The sequence below is a fragment of the Rhinatrema bivittatum genome, chromosome 8, assembly GCF_901001135.1.
Source record: "Rhinatrema bivittatum chromosome 8, aRhiBiv1.1, whole genome shotgun sequence".
Lineage (NCBI taxonomy): Eukaryota > Metazoa > Chordata > Amphibia > Gymnophiona > Rhinatrematidae > Rhinatrema > Rhinatrema bivittatum.
The window spans coordinates 78,397,321-78,420,091 of record NC_042622.1 but is presented as its reverse complement, the minus strand read 5'-3'; the positions used below and the strand labels follow the sequence as shown (position 1 = coordinate 78,420,091).

At 45.7% G+C, this 22,771-nt stretch overlaps 1 protein-coding gene across 2 annotated transcripts in view; it reads right to left on the bottom strand.

Annotated features, from left to right (window-relative positions):
• Positions 1 to 182: 182 nt before the first annotated feature.
• The window catches only part of CIZ1 (CDKN1A interacting zinc finger protein 1), a 190,089-nt gene continuing 167,500 nt past the window's right edge, over positions 183 to 22,771 (bottom strand). For both annotated transcript variants that reach the window (XM_029611592.1, XM_029611593.1), the window contains exon 16: positions 183 to 779. In XM_029611592.1, coding sequence (XP_029467452.1) covers positions 264 to 779 — 516 coding nt within the window. In that variant the 3' untranslated portion in view covers positions 183 to 263. The remainder of the gene's footprint in view (positions 780 to 22,771) is intronic.

The following is a 22,771-nucleotide window of genomic DNA, read 5'->3' as shown; positions in this document are numbered from 1 at the left end:
GTTCTGCATCATTTCTCTGCCACCCTCTCTAGAAGGGGGTCTCCCGCCATTCAGTTACATCAGGGCCACAACTGGACAAAGTCTGTATCAGTGTCTCTTCTTTAATTTACCTGTCCACTGTCCTCACCAATGCTTAGAACATCACATTCTCTCAACCCAACTTTTAAAAAAATAAAATAGTATTTGAGTTAACAGATTTCTTTACTCTTAAGAGAAAATAAACATTACAACAAATGTATGCAAGAGATTTCTCCTTTTAGGTTCTATATGTTTTTACGTCTAGATGAGCGCCTACAGATTGATGGAAATATTTGTCTTCTGGCTACCACTTTGTCCTTTTCCTCCTGACAGCCATTTCTCATTAGCATAATTTTTTCCAAAGTGTCTTTATGAGCTGGGTTTTGTGTTTCTTCAATTTCACTATTTGCCTGTCCCTCTGTGACACTTTGTTTTATTGGAATGCCCTTAGTATGCACTGCATCTTGGAGGTTGGGATCTTCATTAGTACTGAAAATTCCATTTTTCATATTGTCTATCACTAGCACCCCACTCATTTCATCACTAGCTGGGCTTTTGTTTTCTGAATTGGGCACCTCCAGCAAGTGAGCAGCTTTTTCTGATGCTGACAGAGCAGTAGTGCTTATTTCTTCTACTCCATCCAGAGGGGACATTTCTGTTTGTGGCTGGATGGCTGTCAATGGATTTGACTCATCTGTTAAAGCCAAGTTGAAACTCTGAAGGTGGGAGGCTGTCCCTTGATTTTTGGCTGCTTTGTATTTCTAAGCAAACAAAAGAAAGAGAAAAGAGTCAGGAAGAACATGCATGATTTTGGCTTCTTGGACAGTTACTCTGTTGAAGACTAACCCATTTGCATGGTACTCACACCAAATGTAAGTTTCAACATCGTCCACCAGACCAGTTCAGATGGATGGGTTTTTCTCACCTATCATCAAATCTAGATAGAGAAAAAAAGCTTTACTGTACTTAAGTTACTGTGCTACCTGTTGTGTCTCAGTATTCTTTATCTCCGGTAGATGTGTCCATCCTGCAGTAAGATGATTTAATGGACAATTTGCTCCCAGGAGTATCAAGAGTTTTAGGCTATCCTCATTCCCTGGTCTTTTCTTTCTTTTCTGGTGGGTGTGCCTTCTTCCCTAGCTCCTGCTGACTTCTATATCACAGGAATGTATGTTTGCTTTTTCCCTATACTTTTAGAGCATAGCTGTTGCTAGTAAAATATTTTTAATAGAAAAAAAAAGTGAAGAGGCTGAAACAGGAAAATCAATACCAGGATCAGAACACTGTGGTAGTTTTGCCCGCAATATGGGCTTGCTGTGGAGAGGGGGGAAGTGAGTAAACTGCATTTTTGTTTTTTTGTGATTTTTCTGCCTGTGCAGTGCTTGCAACATAGCTGTTTTCACAGAGCACAAAAAAAAACACTCTACTGCATGCGAGGTTCAGTGAGTCAAGGTTTTGACTTCCAGATGCCAATGCTGTGTTAGAAGGGAGGGTTGTTCAGCAGATAGAAAGGCATCAAGGTAAGATTCTAGTGGCCAAGATGTCCATGGTTTACAGATTTGATAAAACCAGGGTGAAATGACCCTTGAGTCTGTCATGTTCCCAGACTCCTGCAATAAGGTCTTATTTGCTTGGATCAAGCAAATCACTTTTGTCTCGCAGCTTGTCTCTTGAGGGGAGATGGTTGAGAATTAGAGGCTATTTGGAGGTGGCGATTACAATCTTACTGCAAGCCAGGAAATCTTAGTCTTTAGCATATGTTCAGGTCTAGAAAGTGTTCAAGCATTTCCAGCATAGCTCTCTGCTTCAACAGCAGGGGAATAAGAAAAGCTGAGGCTTCACGCATATCCAGAATAGCTTCAACTGCAGGGGAGAAGAAAAAAGAAAAAAGGATTCGCACTCACAAAGCAGGGAGTAGCTGGCTTGTTACGGCGGTTACTACCCTAAACCAAAAGGGCCTGATACTTCACTTTCAATGCATAACCAGCATGGCTCTCCGCTTCAACGGCAGGAGAGAAGAAAAACAACCAATAAGGGCTGTATGACATAGTCTGGGTAAAGGGAATAAACATGGGTGTAGCTTGCTTATTGCAGCAGTTACTACCCCTAACTAATCAAGCTAGGTATTTCACTTGGATGCAGATCCATCACTGCTCTCTACATTAATGGTGGGGGTGGAAGGGAAATAGAACCAAGAGTTAAGAGAAAATGATAAGTATGAGAGAAAAAAATGTGTGAAGCTTGCTGGGCAGACTGGATGGGCCGTTTGGTCTTCTTCTGCCGTCATTTCTATGTTTCTATGGTTTCAGGATTGTCTCCATTTCAGGTTTCGAGTCCCAGGATATTTTCTTAGTTGACTTTGCAGAAGGGTTTAGCCTTGAATTCTCTCAAGGTATAAGTGGCAACACTGTCCTGTTACAGCAGGAAAGTGCAAAAAGCTACTCTAGCTTCACACCCAGATGTGCTAAGGTTTTTGAAGAGAGCGAAGCACTTACAACTGCCAATTAGAAATTTTGTACTGCTGCGGAATCTCAATTTTTTCCTGAAAGCTTTATGCAGGTCTCCTTTTGAGTCTTTAAAGACACCATCCTTAAAGGATCTCCCCCCACTCCTCCAAAAAAAGGGTATGTTTGATGGCTATTTGTTCAGCAAGGCATATTTCAGAGTTTTAGACAGTGTCATGCAGAAACCCTTTTCGTCAATTTTTGGAGAATATAAGAATTACCATACTTGGTCAAATTGAGGGTCCACCAAGCCCAACAATGTCCAGTCCAGGTCACAAGTATCTGGCATTTATTTTATTCTCCATTCCTTTCCTAACACTTTTTTTGACCACCACCTACTGAGCCAAGGCTTTCAAAATACTGTCCATTATGACATCCCAGATCCTTTGCATGGGTGGTAACTCCTAATATTTAACCTAATATTTATAACTACAGTGTGGGTTTCTTTTCCCCATGTGCATCACATTAAATTCCATCTGCTAGTTGAAATTCTAGTATTCCCATCTCACAAGGCCCTCCTGCAATTTTTCATAATCTGCTTGTGATTTAACAACTTAGAATAATTTTCTCTGCAAATTTGAGCCTCTCATTCCTTGTTCCCCCTTTACACATCATTAATAAATATTTAAAAAAACTGGTCTCACTACATTTCCCTGAAGCACTCCACAGGGTTTCTAGTCATACAGTTCCATCTTTTCTTCCAAACGTGGTTTCCTCTTTTCATTTAAGTCAGTTGATTTAAGTTATCTTTCTTTAAAGTGACATGATTGGATTCTGCTGATTGGGCTTAGGGGCTTCATGTTCGAGATCGACATATTCTACTGAGGTAATTGAGGATCATGAATAGTTTTGGAGATCTGACCATCCGTTTGTGTTATTCAGTAGTCATAAAAAAGGAGAGAAGGCATATAAGGATTTGACTGCTAGGTAGAATAGGGAAATGAGTGCTTCAGCATACATTTGAAAAGGCCTAGCAGTTCCTGAAGGTCTTAAAGTGCATTCCACTAGGCCTCCAGTAGCTTCAAGGGAAGTGTGTCATTTGGTGTCATCACAGGATAGTTGTAGAGGGGCAACTTGGTCTTCACACTTTCTCCATGCCTTACAGGCTGAATGTCCATCCTTCAGACATCATGCCTTTGGTGCGGGCGTTTTATAAGTAGGTCTTTCAGGTTCCCTCCTTAAGGTGGCTTGGATACATGCTATCCATCTGAACTGGTCTGGTGGATGATAAGGAAGGTAAAATTGATCCTTAGCTGCTAATTTCTTTCCTTGACCCCCACCCATTGAAGCTGAAGACTGCTCTTCTGTGTGTAGTATGGCATTGATTGACTGCTTCAAAGTATTCAAACCATCGCATTGTAGGAGAATCAGGCCTAATTTTTGGGTTCACTAAAGGTTTTGTATCTCTGCTCGTATGGTTGGTTTAGTTTTGTTATGATAATACTGAGATGTAGCAAGTGGCACAGTAACTTAAGTACCTGAGTGTACAGTAAAGCTTTTCTGCCTCCAGCTGCTAGATCAGGAAGAAAATTCCATGTCCCTGCACTGGTCGTGTACGACTCAAGGAAATAGAATTATCAGGTAAGAACTAATTTTACTTTTTGTACCCCCTCCCACAATCACTATTATGAAGGAATCTGCCATTGCTGTCATTTTAATTTATTCCTATTTCAGAACAGAAGCCATGGTTTGTCACTTATTTGGGGTTCTCTGGATCCACTTGTATTTGTAGAAGGACATTCCTGCATAGTGCCCAATAGCACTTAGTTTTAGCTTAAGGTCAGTGGCAAGGAGGGCACCTGGGTAAAGTGAGGGGCAGATGGATTGGTATAATTCCCACTTGACAAATGCCAACCTAAGAAAAATCTTCAAGATTCCCAAAACATGAACCCTCATGTTCAAATTAAAGCTTTATTACAAGAGTGGCATTTTCTAAGTTTTTAAAACTCACAGCAGTTAGCTTGGCATGGGCATCTGAGCAATGGCTTGTCTGGAATACTCCAGAAGCGTCCTTGTGCATAGCAGGGTAGAAGCATGACCCTTCCTCCCTGGTAGTTAGTCTTTTACACTATAGTGAATTTAAATTCATTACATCATAGTCCAGGCTCTCACATATTTATTAAACTGAGTGACTGTTTAATAGTGGATTTTTAAAATCTAGGGGTTTTTGAGATATCTGTAAGATTTCCGGTGAGAGGGTAGAATCTTCACCCTCCACTTTCTCCTCAGGTGCCAGTCATTTTATTCCACTACCAGTACTAAAGTTCAGTATTCCCTTCCACATTTTTCATTGCTGAAAGCATATCAGTACTAAGGTTACTATTAGTTTACTAACACACCATAAGAAGGTATATGAAAGAGGACAAGCAGTGGAAACACTGCTTTGGGATTAAGGTTCAAAATGAGAACATCCCCAGATCTCTAGTCAGGATCTAGCACAGAATTAAAACTTCTGTAACTTTCTTTGTGGAGGCTTTTAGTTAGATATGGAGGGTTTATGCTTACATTTTATGGAGTTTGTTTTAATTGATGTTCCTGTTTGTACCTCAGATCAGTCCAGACAAGTGGGTTTTGCATCGCTAGCAGCAGCTGGAAGCAGAGAAAGAGTTGCTTACCTGTAACAGGTGTTCTCACAGAACAGCAGTATGTTAGTCCTCACATATGGGTGACATCAGCAGGAGAGAGCCCAATCAGGGAACACTTTTGTCAAAGTGCCCAGCATGGCACCACCCCTGCATTCAGCAGGGGTCCCCCTTCAGTCTCGTGTATAGTAAAAGGTATGCGCGAAAAATAAAATTAATCGCAAGCATACCCAACTCCGCGGGGTGGCAGATGGGTTACGTGAGGACTAACATCCTGCTGTCCTGTAAGAACACCTGTTACAGGTAAGCAACTCTGCTTTCTCACAGGACAAGCAGGATGGTAGTCCTCACATATGGATGAATAGTGAGCTGAGGATGCCCATGCAATGTACCAAAAGCACCCAAAGACGTGCAACAGGCACAACAACGGGTGGCTTTGGATAAGCGGGCAGCCTGAAATTCCCAACGGGCAGTTGGAAGGAAGTTGAAATTAAGCTGAGAATAAATTGCGCAGGACAGACTGGCCAAAGATAGAATCTTGTGTGCCAGCCTTGTCCAGGCAATAATGAGCTGTGAAGGTATAGAGGGAACTCCATGTCACAGCCCTGCAGATGTCAGCAAGAGGTACAGAACGAAGGTGTGCAACAGATGTTGCCATTGCTCTATTAGAGTGTACTTTAATGCAGTCCTGGAGCGGAAGGCCTGCTTGCTGGTAGCAGAAAGAAATACAGTTTGCCAGCCAGAAGGATAGCGTCTGCTTGCCCACCGGGATCCCCAGCTTAAGTTTATCAAAGGAGACAAATAGCTGGGTAGACTTCCTTTGGCTTGCCGTGCGTTCCAAATAAAAGGCTAGTGCATGCTTGCAGTCCAAGGAATGCAGGGCCCGCTCACCTGGACATGAGTGGGGTTTTGGAAAGAAAGCAGGCAAAACTATGGATTTAAATGGCACTCAGAGACTACTTTTGGCAAAAATTTGGGAAATGAGTGCTAAGGACCACCCCGTCATGAAGGAATTTCATGTGTGAGGGGGGGGGGGGGGGGTAAAGTAACCAGCGCCTGTAGCTCACTGATCCTACAAGCGGTCGTCAAAGCAAAAAGGAAGAGTACCTTCCAAGTGAGATGTCGTAGCTCGCAGGACTGCAGAGGCTCAAATGGAAGTTTCATGAGTCGCGCTAATACTACATTAAGGTCCCAAGCAGGGGACGGAGAGGGGGCTTGAGGTGCAGCAAGCCCTTCATAAAGCGCACTACTAAAGGTTGTGTCGAAATAGAGACATCTCCTGTACCCTTATGGAAGGCAGCACCGCACTGACATGTACTCTAATGAAGGAAGTTTAGAGATCAGACTCCCGAGAGGTGCCATAGGTTGACTAGAAACTTTGTGGTGGGGCAGGTAAATGGATCTAACTCATTTGAAGTGCACCACAATGAAAATCTTTTCCATTTAGAATGACAAGATCCAGTAGAAGGCTTTCATGATGCTACTAAGAGCTGGGATACAGAGTCCAAGAGGTTGAGAGGCCGCAAAATTAACCTTTCAACATCCAAGCTGTCTGCGCCAGAGCCTGGAGATTTGGATGTCGCAGGTGCCCAGTGTTTTGAGATATCAGGGACGGATCTGTGCCCAGGTGAATGTGTGGGTGGACTGAAGTCACGAAGGATGGGAAACCACACCTGACGCGGCCAGTATGGGGCTATGAGAATCATGAGACCCTTGTCCTGACGTAGCTTCACGAGAGTCTTGCTTATGAGTGGAAGTGGGGGATAGGCATACAGGAGACCTGCTGCCCAAGAGAGGGCAAAAGCATCCCTCGTAGGATTCCTGGGACTGCGACGTAGGGCACAGAAGTTGTCCACCTTGTGATTGTGGATAGATGCAAAGAGCTGTCGGATATCCCCACTTCTGGAATATGCGTTCCACCACCACAGAGTCCAGAGACCACTTGTGGGGTTGAAATTCTCGACTGAGTTTGTCCGTTAGTGTTGCGTCTGTCAGTCTTTGATGGCTTCGCCCCGCCTACCTCTCTCTACTTACAGCTCCTCCCGCTCACCTTGGACTGATAGCCGCTGCGGCGCCTGCTTGCCATTCTCTCTGGCATCCCTGGACCGGCTTTGGTGCTGCCTCCCGCCATTCTCCTCCAAGGTACTTCTAGGGCACGCATGTGCACGCCGCCCTCATCTTTAACTCTACGTTGGCGCGAACCTCAGGGGCATCCCCCTGTTCTGACGTCACGTCTTCTGGGTATATGTGCCTACAGTATTTGCTAGCTCATTGAGTTAGCAACAGGATTCGTACGGATGGGATTCGCTCTCCATTCCTAAGCTACTCTGCCACTCCAGTGCTATCTGGAACTCTTACTACCCTTTGGGGTCTCTAACGGGGTACCCGCTCCTTGGAGGCCTCTCTGCTTCTTTCAGGTGCTACCAGGAAACCGGTACTCACTCCTCGAGGGCCCATGTTCCCTGAGTCGCTGCCTGCAACCTCTACCTTTCTACTTGGAATAACTAACCTACAGCTACCATCAGTGAATACAGTAACCATCTCTATCCACAGTACTGCTTCACTGGAACCAGGTACTCGCTCCTCGAGGGCTTGCTCTCTGCTCCGGTGCCAGACCTCTCGCCTAGTGGAATCTGTTACTGCTAAGTGAGTACTACGCTACCGAGCCTCTCTGCTCTAAGGGATCAGGTACTCGCTCCTCGAGGGCCTGCTCTCCCTGTCTCGGAGCTCTCCTATTTCTACACTGGGACTCTGAATGCTGTTCTCATTTTTGTGCTCATAACTCTGCCTCTTTCCACTACAGCACTGCCCTGCAGAGGATCCGCTATTCCAGCGTTCTGTGTGAGACGCGCCCAGCCGGGCTCTACCACCACTAGACTACTGCCACCTCTGGTGGTTACTCAAACCTGTTTAAATAAAGATTCAATTCTGTGTTTGTGTGTCCTAAGCTGAGCCTGACACCATGGTCCCTCACGGGATTGCCCCCGTGGGCACAGTCAGCTGCCACAGTGTCCAAGAATTCACCCAAACACCATTAACCATAACAGCTAGTACATTGTCCACGCCCACCAGGTAAGTTGCTCTCAGTAGCATGGAATAATATAGAGCTAGAGCCCAGATTTGCCACTACCCTCCTGACACGGTAGGAGCTAGTTCCACCCTGCTTGTTGATGTACCACATCGCTACCTGATTGTTTGTTTGGATTAGGATTGCTTTGTTGGTTAAGCAATCTTTGAAGTCTAGAAGGGCATATCTGATCACCCTGAGCTCCAGAAAATTTATCTGATGTTGTGCTTCTGCCGCAGACCAGTTCTCTGAGTCTGCAGGTTGTTGACATGTGCTCCCCAACCTAGAGTGGAAGTGTCTTTAGTCAGAATTATTTGAGGTTTTGGAACTTGGAAAGGTAGTCCTATAAGCAGGTTGGACTCTTGGATCCACCAAGCCAGGGAGAGACGAAGCTGCTTGGTGAAATGGACAATGTTGGACATTGGATGGTGGGCCTGAGACCATTGGGATTTTAATGTGCACTGTGTTACTCATATGGCAAGTCCAGCCATCGGTGTAACATACCCATGTGATATCTTAAAAATTTTATTTATTACAACTTTTTAAAAACATGAACATTACTTATGTAATGATGTATTGTATGTATATCTCAACCATTCATTCTCACATTCATACTGACAGTGTCATTACATATAAACATCAAATATTGCACATCAATTAAAATACAAGTTCTTTGTGATATTAATCAATATTGCACTTGAATTACTAAAAAACATCACTCAATGTATTCTCGAGTGATGTTTTTTCCCTACAACCAAAAGCATCGAGGAACTTCTGCTCTTTTCCAGAAGGCATGGATAAATGAGGCCGTGGCCTTTCTGGCCTTCTGGGCGGATTCGACCACTACTGCGTGGTGGGACAGCTGAGTTTTTTGGAAGCCAGGTGTTTCTTGGACTAAATACGTAGTATCAGTCTTACAGTTAACCAGTGGGACTGTCCCTGGATGCTCCCAATTGCGTTGAAGAAGATCAAGGAGGACCTCATGGGCAGGTATGGACATTACCCTCCTTAGGTGCATCGACAAACTGCAGGACTTCTAACATTTTATGCCTGGAGTCCTCTTCAGTCTGGAGAGTGAATGGTATGGACTCTGAGATGTCATCTGGCGGAGACTTCCTTCTCTCTTCAGGAGGGAAAGGCTCAGATAGGATATCACCGGTGTCCTAGGAATCAGAAGAGTCATCAGACCAAGGATTATAGGGCTGATCCCCAGCACCCAATAGTTCTCCAGAGGGTAAAAATGGACCTCCTCCAGGTGGAGGAGAGAGGACAATGCGGCATTGATGGCAGAAGCGATGCCAAAGGGCTCGGTGGACACCTCTGTGGCAACACACCAGAAGGGCCTGGCATCGGGTCAGGCATCACTGATTCCCCTTCAGAAGAGAGATGGATGGGTGTCGATGGACCCGGCCGTATCGGCGTTTTCCTCAGTGCCGAAGGCAGAGCACAGATGAGGGCATCGCTCCTATCAAGCAGCGATGCAAGCATCGGTGGCATTGGGTCCAGTGTCTGAATCGGAGTCGATATCTGTACAGATGGAACTGGATGTCCATGGAGAGCCTGCACCACCACCTCTTGAACCATCCGGTTCAATTCCTCATAGAACGCTGGCATTGTCAAGACCAGGTCTGGAGTGGGAGGCTGGATGGGTGCTGCCGGAATAACCACCAGTATCAGTGGAGTCTCGGCCGCTACTCCCTCCGAGGGTCGGTAACGCTTCGGCGTACCCGGCGTGGAGGAGGTTTTGGGCTCCTCGGCATGGGCCTTCTTCCTCGGTAGCTCGATCAACTTAGTAGAAGTCGAGGCCACCGGTATGCCTGGATCAGACGGCAAGATTTTTCGATGCCGATGGTGATGCTTTTCCTGATGGTCGCCTTTACTGATGTCCGGTGCCGAAGAAGTAGAAGCTGAAGTCTTCGATGTCGATCGAGAGTTATTGGTGTCCGACCGGTGACAGGACTTGGCTGGCAATTGTGGTAAGCTGTTTGGAAAAGATGGCTTTACTATTTCATTCCAAACGAGCCTGACGCCCTTTAGGGGTCATTTGGGCACAGTTGGTACATGAATCTACATCATGGGGAGGGCCCAAGCACAACACACAAACCTGGTGAGGGTTGGTGATGGACATCGTCCTAGGACAGTCCGGGCACCTATGAAAACCCGTCGCCATTATTATAGTCAAAAATATAGGCCGCGGTGTGGTCAGTGACTTCCAGGCCTAAAACTTGGAACCGTCGGTAACCGACTGAAAAGTTAGAAAACTTACCGAATGGACACTGGTATCGACGATACACAAGGGGGACCCCAGCCAGGGTGAAAAATTTTGAAAACTCGAGACTATTTCCTGAAGAAAATTTTCCTGTCAGGAAACCGTGGAAGAGCTCCTCACTCTGCGTGGCAAAAGCTGCGTGGAAAAAAAAAAAAAGAGACTGAAGGGGGACCCCAGCTGGATGCAGGGTTGGTACCCTGCTGAGCATGCTCAGTGGTGCTAGTCAAAGTTCTAGAAACTCTGATAAAAGTGTTCCGTGACTGAGCTCCATCCTGATGATGTCACCCATATATGTCCCTGCAAGAATAAAAACTTTTCAGGCACTGCTACATAATCAAGAGTGGCTCCTGCAGTCCCTCAGTATTTTTCTATCCACAGCAGATGGTAGAGGAGCAAACCTGCAATCTGGAGCTTTAAAAAATAAATAATAGATGTTCCTTAAATTCTTGTAAGAAGAAAGAAAAGGCTCCCCATGGTGTTAGGTTCCCACTTGCCTTGCACAGTTAACAAGCGCTCCACCTGGTTATCTGGTCCTGTTCAGGAGACCCGGGGGGGGTGGGGGGGGCGGAGGGGATGGTGGACATTTTGACTGCACATGGAGCAGCAGCTAGGGAGTTACTCTCCCTTACCCCTCTGTCCACAGTGTATTTACACTCCGGGGATGACATGGTGGACAAGGGGTCCACCAAGTCTGAGGAGTTTTCCTCAAACTTTGTCCTTTTGCTCCATAAGGCTTATAGGGCACAGATGGAAGTGACAAATAAATAAGCGGCCTCTCAGAAGTCCCATCGCTTGGCTACGAAGTCTAAAACGTGAATACATACACGATCTTGGGAGGGGGTGGGGTGTCTTTCGACTTCTTCTCCGGACGCCCGACTGGTACGGATTTGGAGACTTTGTATGATTCCGATGGTGTCTGTCTTCAAGAGGGCCCATGAGATGGTCCACAAGACCATCTGGGTGTTGATCCTGCGGGAGTACTAGCGGGTGATGGTCCCGATGCAGATGAGGTCCCTAAGAAGGAACTACTTATTATTCAACGCACAATAAAGCTCTGGAATTTGTTGCCAGAGGATGTGGTTAGTGCAGTTAGTGTAGCTGGGTTCAAAAAAGGTTTGGATAAGTTCTTGGAAGAGAAGTCCATTAACTGCTATTGATCAAGTTTACTTAGGGAATAGCCACTGCTATTGATTGCATCAGTAGCATGGGATCTTCTTGGTGTTTGGGTAATTGCCAGGTTCTTGTGGCCTGGTTTGGCCTCTGTTGGAAACAGGATGCTGGGCTTGATGGACCCTTGGTCTGACCCAGCATGGCAATTTCTTATGTTCTTATTCCTCTTGTACTAGGGGAGCTAGGGACCTGAGTCACACGTGAGACCGTGGACAAGGAAGGGGTGCACCCTGTACTGGATGGCTTAAGGTGGGTCCATCTAAGGCATTTTCTTTGCCTAAGAAAGTGAACAAGCTGATTGACCATGAGTGGGATTCTCCTGAGGCTGGCCTGAAGGTGGCTAAGGCCATGACAAAGCAGTAGCCCTTGCCAGAAGAGACCTTGGAAGTTTCCAAGGGTGGATGCAGCAGTGCCGGAAGTGACCAAGAGGACAATCATTCTGATGGCAGGGTTGATGGCGCTGTAGGATCGGCGCTTCCAGGATCAGAAGTTGGAGATAATTTTGAAGAGATTGTTTGAGTTCTCGGCCATGAGTCTGCCTGCAATCAGGCTAATACAAATAGGACATATGGTGAGATTTTTTTCTGGCAATGCAAAAATAGTGGCACGAAGAGTCTCGTCTTAGCTCAGGAGGGTCCAAGAGCTTTTTGTCTGGGTGGCGAGGCATTTGTAAAAGATAGCAGCTTCGCATGTGGCAAGAGTAGACAATGTGCAAGTGGACTCTCTCAGTAGGCAACGACTGGACCCAGGGGAATGAGAGCTGTTGATGGAGGCCTTCAACCTGATTTGGGTTCACTGGGGAAGCCCCAGCAGGATCTGATGGCATCGTGAAGCAATGCCAAGATGCCATGTTTTTTTTCAGTTGCAGAAGAGAGGTCGGAGTCGAAGGCTAGACACACTGGCTCTCCCGTTGCTGACAGGGATCCTGCGTACATGTTTCCTCCACGGCCTTTTATAGGTCATGGGGTGAGACGCTATGAGAAACCTTTGGGTTGAGTAGTACTCGGGGCTCTGGAGTGGCCATCTTGTCCATGGTTCTCAGATCTGATTCATCTCGCAGTAGACAGGCCCCTGGGACTATCTTCTTGGATCGGGCATATTGCTTGTGTCTCATGGCTTGGCTTTTGAGCAGCGACATTTAAGGTTAAATGGTTAGCCGGGGTGGCCATTGTCACTTTGCTTCAGGCCAGGAGAATATTCACGTTTATGGCTTTGCTGGGTGAGGATGCTCTCTGAGTCTTGATATGTAGAGAGAAATCTAGACCTATGGCACATGAAGATCCCTCATATTTTGGCCATTTTAGAATAGGCTTGTCCTAAAGGCTTAGCTTGCATTTCCCTTTATTGAGAGGGTCAGCATTGGAATGTCTCAGAGGTAAGCTACAAGGGATGCCTTTGACATTGCATCCAGATGTGGTACGGTTCTTGAAGGGGGGTCAAGCGCTTACAGCCACAGATGCGCAAATTGTGTCCATTTGAACTTAGTCCGAGTATTATGCAGACCTCCGTTCAAGCCTTTACAGAAGACATTGTTGAAAGGTCTTACCCTGAAAGTGGTTTTTCTGGTGGCGATTTGATTGGCTAGAAGGATTTCAGAGCTGCAGGCTTTGTCCTGTAGACAGCCGTTTCTGAGAATTGCGGATGACAGGGTGGCTTTGTGCATGGTACCCTCATTTTGGCCCAAGTTCCTTGTTTATCCTTATCCTGTAGGTGAAACTTCCCCCATTTCCGAATTGGTTGTCTGAGACGCCAGAGGCAAGGAAGCTTCATTTGTTGGGTGTTAGAGTACTGTTGCGGTGTCTGAAGGTCACAATCAGTTTCTGACGGTCGGATCATCTATTTGTATTGTTAGGCGAGCCAAAGAAGGGATGTAAGGCTTCTAAGGGCTCTTTTGCTCAATAGTTAAAATGAAGGTATTGTTTTGGCTGTTAGGAACTAGCTCCTACGGAGGGAGGAGTTAGCAATCTGTTATGCTTCGACTCCTGAGGAAGGGAGGAGTTAGCAATCTGTAAGGAATCTGCTCCTGTGGAAGAAGGAGGTAGCAATCTGATATGTTTAGCTCCTGTAGAGGGAGTAGTAAACAATCTGTTAGGGTTAAGAATGCGGAATAGCAATCTGTTATGAATCTGTTGCTGAAGAGTCCTGATGGAGAGGGAGTAGCAATCTGTTACCAGCGGAGTGCTTGGAGAGGGCACTCAGCTGTAGAGGAATGTAGATAGGTGGATCCTTGGGCCAATGGCAGATGACTGCGCCCCCAGGAGGATATCCTGAGAGAGACCACCGGCTAGGCTTGAGTACGGAGACAGACACAGATAATTTTTTTTATTAGACAGGTTAGTAGAACCACCAGAGGTGGCAGTAGTGAGCTGATATGCCCGGCAGGGCTGAAATCCCTCAGGTACTGGAACAGCGATCCCAGGGTGGTTGAGCTGGAGAGAAACTATAGATAGTGAGTAGACAGGGTATGCTGTGTTCATAGCCAGAACTTGACAAAACTCACACAAGGTCTTTAGGAAGTTCAGTAGCTGGAAAGGGTTAGGCCCTCGAGGAGCGAGTACCTGGTTCCAGAGAAAGCTCTGAGAGAGCGGTGGTAACTCACTAATGTCTGTATCTGCGATAGCTTCCAGGCAGTAGAGACTCTTCAGCGTGTTCAGGAACATGGGCCCTTGAGGAGCGATTACCGGTTCCTGTCGGCAATCTGAAATAAAGAAAAGAGAGCGAGGCCCCCGAGAAGCGGGTACCCCTGGTAAGTCCAAGTTGGCAGAGTAGCTTGGACGAATCCTTGCTAACTCAATGTGTTAGCAAATTCTGAGACCTTTTATATTGGAAGCGGATGACGTCATCTCAGGAGGACGCCCCCGAGGTTTGCGCCCTTGCTGGTGCATCAATCGGAGCGTGCGCCCTACATCATCAGGAACATGGCGGATTCACAGCGTCGTGCCGGTCCGGGGACGCCAGAGAGAGACGGCAAGAACACACCGCGGCAGCTAACCATCCATCAGACCCGGAGGGAGTCATCACAGAGGTAAAGAGGGCGGAGTGAGGGCGTCGAGCAGAGATGGACGCAACATTGGCCCATCTCTGCAAAAGGGGTTGCGAGCGCATTCTACTAGGGTGCAGGTGGTCTCTTGGGCTGAGTGTCATACTTTGGCGGCAACATGGTCTTTGTTGCATACTTGCTCTCGGTATTACAGGTTGGATTTTCAGCCGCTGGCGGAACTGAGTTTTGGCAGCAGTGTGTTGAGAGCAGGTCTTTCACATGCCCACCCAATGCAGGGGTGCTTTGGTATATCCCACTTGTCTGGACTGATCTGGTGTACAAACAGGAAAGGAAAATTGGTTCTTACCTGCTAATTTTAGTTCCTGAAGTACCACAGATAGGTCCAGAGACCCAGCCCCTTATTTACGAAAGACAGAAACCAGAGTTGCTTACCTGTAACAGGTGTTCTCCCAGGACAGCAGGATGTAGTCCTCACATATGGGTTTCATCACTGGACAGAGCCCTATCACGGAAAACTTGTGTGTCAAATTTTCTAGAACTTTTGACTGGCACACTGAGCATGCCCAGCATGCCACGATCCCTGTGTCCACAGGGGTCTCCCATCAGTCTCGTTGTAGCAAAAAGCACGAGCGAAAAAATAAATAAAACATTTTGGACCCAACTCCGTGGGATGGTGGGTGGGATTCGTGAGGACTACATCCTGCTGTCCTGGGAGAACACCTGTTACAGATAAGCAACTCTGCTTTCTCCCAGGACAAGCAGGATGGTAGTCCTCACATATGGGTGATTAGCAAGCTACAGGCTGACTCATATTACAACAGGCCAATAGCAGACAACTTGTGCAGCAGGTACAATAATTGGGGTGCTATTGGCAATGATGAAGCAGTCTGAAATCACAGCAGGTGGTTGTGGAATGAGTTGGGGATTATACTGGAACAAAGTTTTTCACGACAGATTGGCCAAAGGCAGAGTCTTGACGGACTTCCTTATCTAAGCAGTAGAGGGCTGCGAATGTGTGAAGAGAGCTCCATATCGCAGCCTAGCAAATGTCGGCAATTGGTGCTGAACGATAGTGTGGTACGGATGTTGCCATGGCCCTTACAAAATGTGCCTGCACTCACCCCTGGAGAGGAAGGCCTGCTTCATCATAGTAGAATTCAATACAGTCTGCTAACCAATTGGGGAGAGTTTGTTTGCCCACTGGTACTCGCAACTTGTCTTTGTCAAAGAAGCAATGAGTTGCGTGGATTTCCTATGGGAGTGCAGTGCGGTCTAGATAGAATGCAAGTGTACGCTTACAGTCCAAGGTGTGCAAAACTCTTTCGCCCTGGTGAGAGAGAGGCCTTGGGAAAGAGTGGGCAGACTATAGACTGAGTAAGGTGAGAGGCTGTGTCCAACTTAAGAAGAAATTTAGGGTGAGTACGGAGGACCACTCGGTCACGGAGGAAGCTAGTGTCGGGTGAGTATGCAACAAGGACTTTTAACTCACTGACCTTTTTAGCAGAGGTGATGGCTACAAGGAAAAGAATTTTCCATGTTAGAATTTTAATGTTATAGGAATGCAAAGGCTTGAACGGGGAATGCATGAGCCTTGTAAGCACTACATTTAGGCCCCATTCCATAACCAGTGATTGTAGAGGAGGTTTAAGTTGTAGAAAACCCATGATAAGCCGGCTCATAAGGGTTGAGCCATTAACAGGGCATCCCCTACTCCCTGGTGGTACACTGAGATGGAATTGAGGTGTACCTGTGCGGAGGATGTCTGGGGACCAGAATCCGAAAGGTATCCTAGATAGCCTAATAGAGACTGAGTGGGGCAGGAAAAAAGGGCCAATACCTTTTTGTGCACACCATTTGGTAAATCTTGCCCATTTCGAATGGTAAGATTTACATGTGGAAGGTTTTCATGAAGCTAAAAGTACCTGAGAATATACCTAATACCTAATCAACCAATTACCAACTCAACTATATGACTTTTTCTCTATCCCCAGAACTAAAAAAAGAGGGGGAGGATTACTGCTAGCCGCAAAAAAAGAACTAAGACTAGCCCAGCATGCAATTAAAACTTCGACCAAACTTGAAATCAGACTATTCAAATCTACCCAACTCCAAATCTGTCTCATATATGCCCCGCCTGGGCTCCTAGACTCCGACCCATCGCCTCTCATAGAACTTGTAGCTAAACACATAAATACCAACTCACCAGCGATCCTGCTAGGAGACTTCAACATTCATGCTGACTCCCCAACTCCCTCCGCCAACTGCGAAGCCCTCCTCTCTTCCTTCCTGGCCATGGGCTTCAAACAAATTATTAAACCCACGCACAAAGCAGGACACACGCTAGACTTAATATTCACAAATGATCCGATCTCGCCCACTTCTCTTCCTTCCTGTACCCCCATCCCCTGGTCAGATCACTCGATGATAGAAACTGAACTATCCATAAAGAAAAAAACCGACCTCCAACATCCCTAAATCCTCGTTCCAATTCAGAAAACCATGCTCCATGGAAGCCCTCAGCAACACTCTCACCAAGGACCTAACTAACCTGGACCTCACAAATGCGGACACCGCCATGAACTCTTGGCTAACTATCACTCGCTCAGCAGCTGATAAAATATGCCCCTTGACATCCAAAAATATCAATCCTGCCCGTACTAACAAAAAACCCTGGTTCTCATCAGAATTAAGAAAACTCAAACAAGACCTACAACATAAAGAACAACACTGGCAGAAGGATCCCACCTCCACCGCACTGGCCTCCTACAAAACCGCAATGAGCTACTATAGGGCCACCATTCTTCGTACCAAAAGGGATTTCTACTCCAAAAAAATACACGGCTTCCTATACGACCCAAAAACACTATTCTCATATGTTGCAGCACTCACCACTCCTATTCCGCCAATCATCCCAGAAGAAGCAGCACAAAACAAATCCTCTGAGCTGGCAGTTTTTTCGACAGCAAAATCAAAAATGTACTTATTCCGCCGACATCTTCCAACCCCACTCCAAACTCCCAGCCTCCACCTGACCAAAACCACGCCCCATCGATACACAAACTGTCACTAGAATCTTTTGATCCTACATCATCCTTGGAAATCTAATCTATCATCAAGAAAATGAAGCCCTCATCGCACCCAATAGACCAAATCCCGACCAAATTCCTTCTCACAATCCCAAACATCATCGCCAAACCTCTGGCCGACATCATAAACTGTTCCCTCACTCACGGAACAGTACCGGACGCTTTAAAAACAGCTTCTCTGAAACCATTACTAAAAAAACCTAACTTGGACCCATCCAACCCTATAAATTTCCGCCCCATTGCCAACCTACCTTTCATAGCCAAGCTAATGGAAAAACTGGTCAATACTCGACTCACAGACTACCTCAACTCCCATGACATTCTATACCCATCACAATTGGAAACGCAGAAACACAGAATCCTACTCTCATTAACGGACAACATCCTGATGGGCCTCGACAAAGGTCAATCATACTTGCTAGCTCTGCTAGACATCTCGGCAGCGTTTGACACAGTTAACCACACAATCCTCATCAACCGTCTGATGGAAATAGGCATCTCAGATTCTGCACTCCTCTGGTTAAAATCCTTTCTAAGCGACAGGTATTACAAAGTAAAAATAATCAACAAAGAGTCTCACCCTGTAGCGGCAAAGCAAGGAGTTCCTCAGGGTTCCTCGCTCTCGCCGACCCTATTCAACATATCTCTCCTCCCCCTATGCCAACTACTCAATAACCTCAACCTCACCTACTTCATTTATGCGGACGACGTGCAGATCCTAATCCCCATCAAGGATTCCGTTTCAGACACTCTAAACTATTGGAATAGCTGCCTTCACGCCATTAACCTCCTCCTAAGAACATAAGAAAATGCCATACTGGGTCAGACCAAGGGTCCATCAAGCCCAGCATCCTGTTTCCAACAGTGGCCAATCCGGGCCATAAGAACCTGGCAAGTACCCAAAAGCTAAGTCTATTCCATGTTACCATTGCTAATGACAGTGGCTATTCTCTAAGTGAACTTAATAGCAGGTAATGGACTTCTCCTCCAAGAACTTAGCCAATCCTTTTTTAAACACAGCTATACTAACTGCACTAACCACATCCTCTGGCAACAAATTCCAGAGTTTAATTGTGCATTGAGTAAAAAAGAACTTTCTCCGATTAGTTTTAAATGTGCCCCATGCTAACTTCATGGAGTGCCCCCTAGTCTTTCTACTATCCGAAAGAGTAAATAACAGATTCACATCTACCCGTTCTAGACCTCTCATGATTTTAAACACCTCTATCATATCCCCCCTCAGTCGTCTCTTCTCCAAGCTGAAAAGCCCTAACCTCTTTAGTCTTTCCTCATAGGGGAGTTGTTCCATTCCCCTTATCATTTTGGTAGCCCTTCTCTGTACCTTCTCCATCGCAATTATATCTTTTTTGAGATGCGGCGACCAGAATTGTACACAGTATTCAAGGTGCGGTCTCACCATGGAGCGATACAGAGGCATTATGACATTTTCCGTTTTATTCACCATTCCCTTTCTAATAATTCCCAACATTCTGTTTGCTTTTTTGACTGCCACAGCACACTGTTCCAACGATTTCAATGTGTTATCCACTATGACACCTAGATCTCTTTCTTGGGTTGTAGCACCTAATATGGAACCCAACATTGTGTAATTATAGCATGGGTTATTTTTCCCTATATGCATCACCTTGCACTTATCCACATTAAATTTCATCTGCCATTTGGATGCCCAATTTTCCAGTCTCACAAGGTCTTCCTGCAATTTATCACAATCTGCTTGTGATTTAACTACTCTGAACAATTTTGTGTCATCTGCAAATTTGATTATCTCACTCGTCGTATTTCTTTCCAGATCATTTATAAATATATTGAAAAGTAAGGGTCCCAATACAGATCCCTGAGGCACTCCACTGTCCACTCCCTTCCACTGAGAAAATTGCCCATTTAATCCTACTCTGTTTCCTGTCTTTTAGCCAGTTTGCAATCCATGAAAGGACATCGCCACCTATCCCATGACTTTTTACTTTTCCTAGAAGCCTCTCATGAGGAACTTTGTCAAACGCCTTCTGAAAATCCAAATATACTATATCTACCGGTTCACCTTTATCCACATGTTTATTAACTCCTTCAAAAAAGTGAAGATTTGTGAGGCAAGACTTGCCCTGGGTAAAGCCAGGCTGACTTTGTTCCATTAAACCATGTCTTTCTATATGTTCTGTGATTTTGATGTTTAGAACACTTTCCACTATTTTTCCTGGCACTGAAGTCAGGCTAACCGGTCTGTAGTTTCCCGGATCGCCCCTAGAGCCCTTCTTAAATATTGGGGTTACATTTGCTATCCTCCAGTCTTCAGGTACAATGGATGATTTTAATGATAAGTTACAAATTTTTACTAATAGGTCTGAAATTTCATTTTTTAGTTCCTTCAGAACTCTGGGGTGTATACCATCCGGTCCGGGTGATTTACTACTCTTCAGTTTGTCAATCATGCCTACCACATCTTCTAGGTTCACCGTGATTTGATTCAGTCCATCTGAATCATTACCCATGAAAACCTTCTCCATTACGGGTACCTCCCCAACATCCTCTTCAGTAAACACCGAAGCAAAGAAATCATTTAATCTTTCCGCGATGGCCTTATCTTCTCTAAGTGCCCCTTTAACCCCTCGATCATCTAACGGTCCAACTGACTCCCTCACAGGCTTTCTGCTTCGGATATATTTAAAAAAGTTTTTACTGTGAGTTTTTGCCTCTGCAGCCAACTTCTTTTCAAATTCTCTCTTAGCCTGTCTTATCAATGTCTTACATTTAACTTGCCAATGTTTATGCTTTATCCTCACAAGCCTCAGCCTTGTTCTCAATAGGTCCAAGACGGAACTGCTGGTCATTTCCCCCAATGATAATAACCCACTAGCCAACACTACTAATACACCATTAGTAAATCAAGTGAGAGACCTAGGAGCCATCCTAGACTCCAGAATGAACCTTAAAAAATTCATTAACAGCACTAAAGAAGGCTTTTACAAACTACAGGTCCTAAAACAGTTAAGACCTCTCCTACACTTCCATGACTACCACTCGGTCCTTCAAGCCATACTATTCTCAAAGATTGATTATTGTAATGCGCTGCTGCTTGGTCTCCCGGCCTCTTCTACCAAACCTCTTCAAATGCTGCAAAACGCTGCAGCCAGGATACTCACAAACTCTCGCCATATGGACCACATCACACCGATTCTAAAAATACTTCACTGGCTACCCATCCGCTACAGAATTCTCTTCAAGACACTGACCATCATTCACAAAACCATATTTCAGCAATCCTCTCTCCAACTCACCATACCTCTCAAACCACACTCCTCAGCAAGACCTACCAGATCTGCATACAGAGACTCCCTCCAGGTTCCCCCGAACAAATCCGCTATACACAACACCATTGAAAAACGAGCGCTATCAACCGCCGGTCTGCATCACTGGAATTCTCTCCCGCCAGATCTCTGCCAGGAACATTGTCATATCACATTCAGAAAAAAATTTAAAACATGGCTGTTCGCCCAAGCATATCCTTGAAGAAGCCTTATGGTAATCCACACGGACCAACACCCCACAGTTGCGTCCTCTTTCCGCCGCACAAAGGAACTGTTTTTCTGCTAATTGCGCTCTCATATAGCTTGCCTAATCAACTCCACTGTGTAAATTGTATATAATTCTCACCATGTAAGCAATTACTCTCTGCTTACATGCACTGCTCTCCAGTTAGAAATTGTTAATCTATCCCTTTTTTTCTAACAGCCTTGTTCCACATTCCCTGTTGTAATGTAACTTTCGCTTTCAGTGTTAACTGGTTTACCCCCTAGTAAACCGGTACGATAAGACCTGGTCTTGAGCATCGGTATAGTAAAAGAATTTAAATAAATATCAGCGAGTCTGTGTTATGAGGTTGACCTATGGGCAGGCGAATTGGTTCCTGGAGTGAAGCATACTTGTCGACGCCAGTACGGGGTTATGAGAATCATTGACAACCCGTCCTGCTGTAGCTTCACGCGAGTTTTGGCTATGAGCGGTATTGGAAGAAACGCATATAGGCCTTTGTTGCAGGGGCGAGCAAAGGCGTCCATGGCTAATGCATTTTGAAGCCTGTGTAGGGAGCAGAATCTGTCCACTCTGTGGTTCGGTCAAACGCAAGAGGTCAATTGTTGGTTGACCTCAGCGCTAGAAGATTTTGCTCGCTACACATGGATTCAGAGACCACTTGTGGGGATGCAGACGATGATTGAGATGGTCTGTTAGTATGTTCGGTATGCCTGTTAGATAAGTGGCCCGGAGATGCATGGCGTGTGCAAGGGCCCAGGTCCAGAACTGCGCGGCTTCCTGGCACAGCAAAAAGGAGCTTGTGCATCCCTGTTTGTTAGAGTACCACATTGCCACTATGTTGACTGTCTGTATCCACAAAGTTTTGTGTGAGAGGCAGTGTTTGAAGGCATAAAGGGCATAACGTATGGCTTGAAGCTCCAGTAAGTTGAAGTGAGATTTTTCATGGAGCGGCGTTGACGCATTTTGGGTCTGGAGGGTGTTGATACAAGCTCTCCAACCCAAGTTGGATGCGACAGTGGCCAAGATCATCTGAGGATTTAGTTACTGGATCGGTAGGTGATATGGATCAGGGATGACAGTGGTTGAACGGCTTAGAGCCAGTGAAATCTTAAAATCCATTGAGTTTTTCTCATGGCTAGTCTGGCTACAGGAGTGCCGTGGATCATGGAAACTATGTGGCCCAGCAATGGAAGAATTGATGGGCTGAGGCTATGTTGCATGCGGTAGTGATGTGGACAATTTGATAGGATATCTGCGCAATTGTTGGGCAGGAAGGCCTTTGGACTGTAGTGCCCAGATCTGCTCAATATGGGATTTATGGTAGTTGATCAGGATTCCCAGCCAAATGTAGTAGATTTATAGTGAGTCCTAGAGAATTTAGAGCTCCTTGTTTGGATTGACTCCTTATTGGGCATTTGTCCAGGTAAGGAAACGCATGAATGCTGCTGTTCTTTGTAAATGAGCGGCAGTCACTGCTAGGCATTTGGTGAAATACACAAGTTGTCGAAGCTAGTTCGAATGGCAG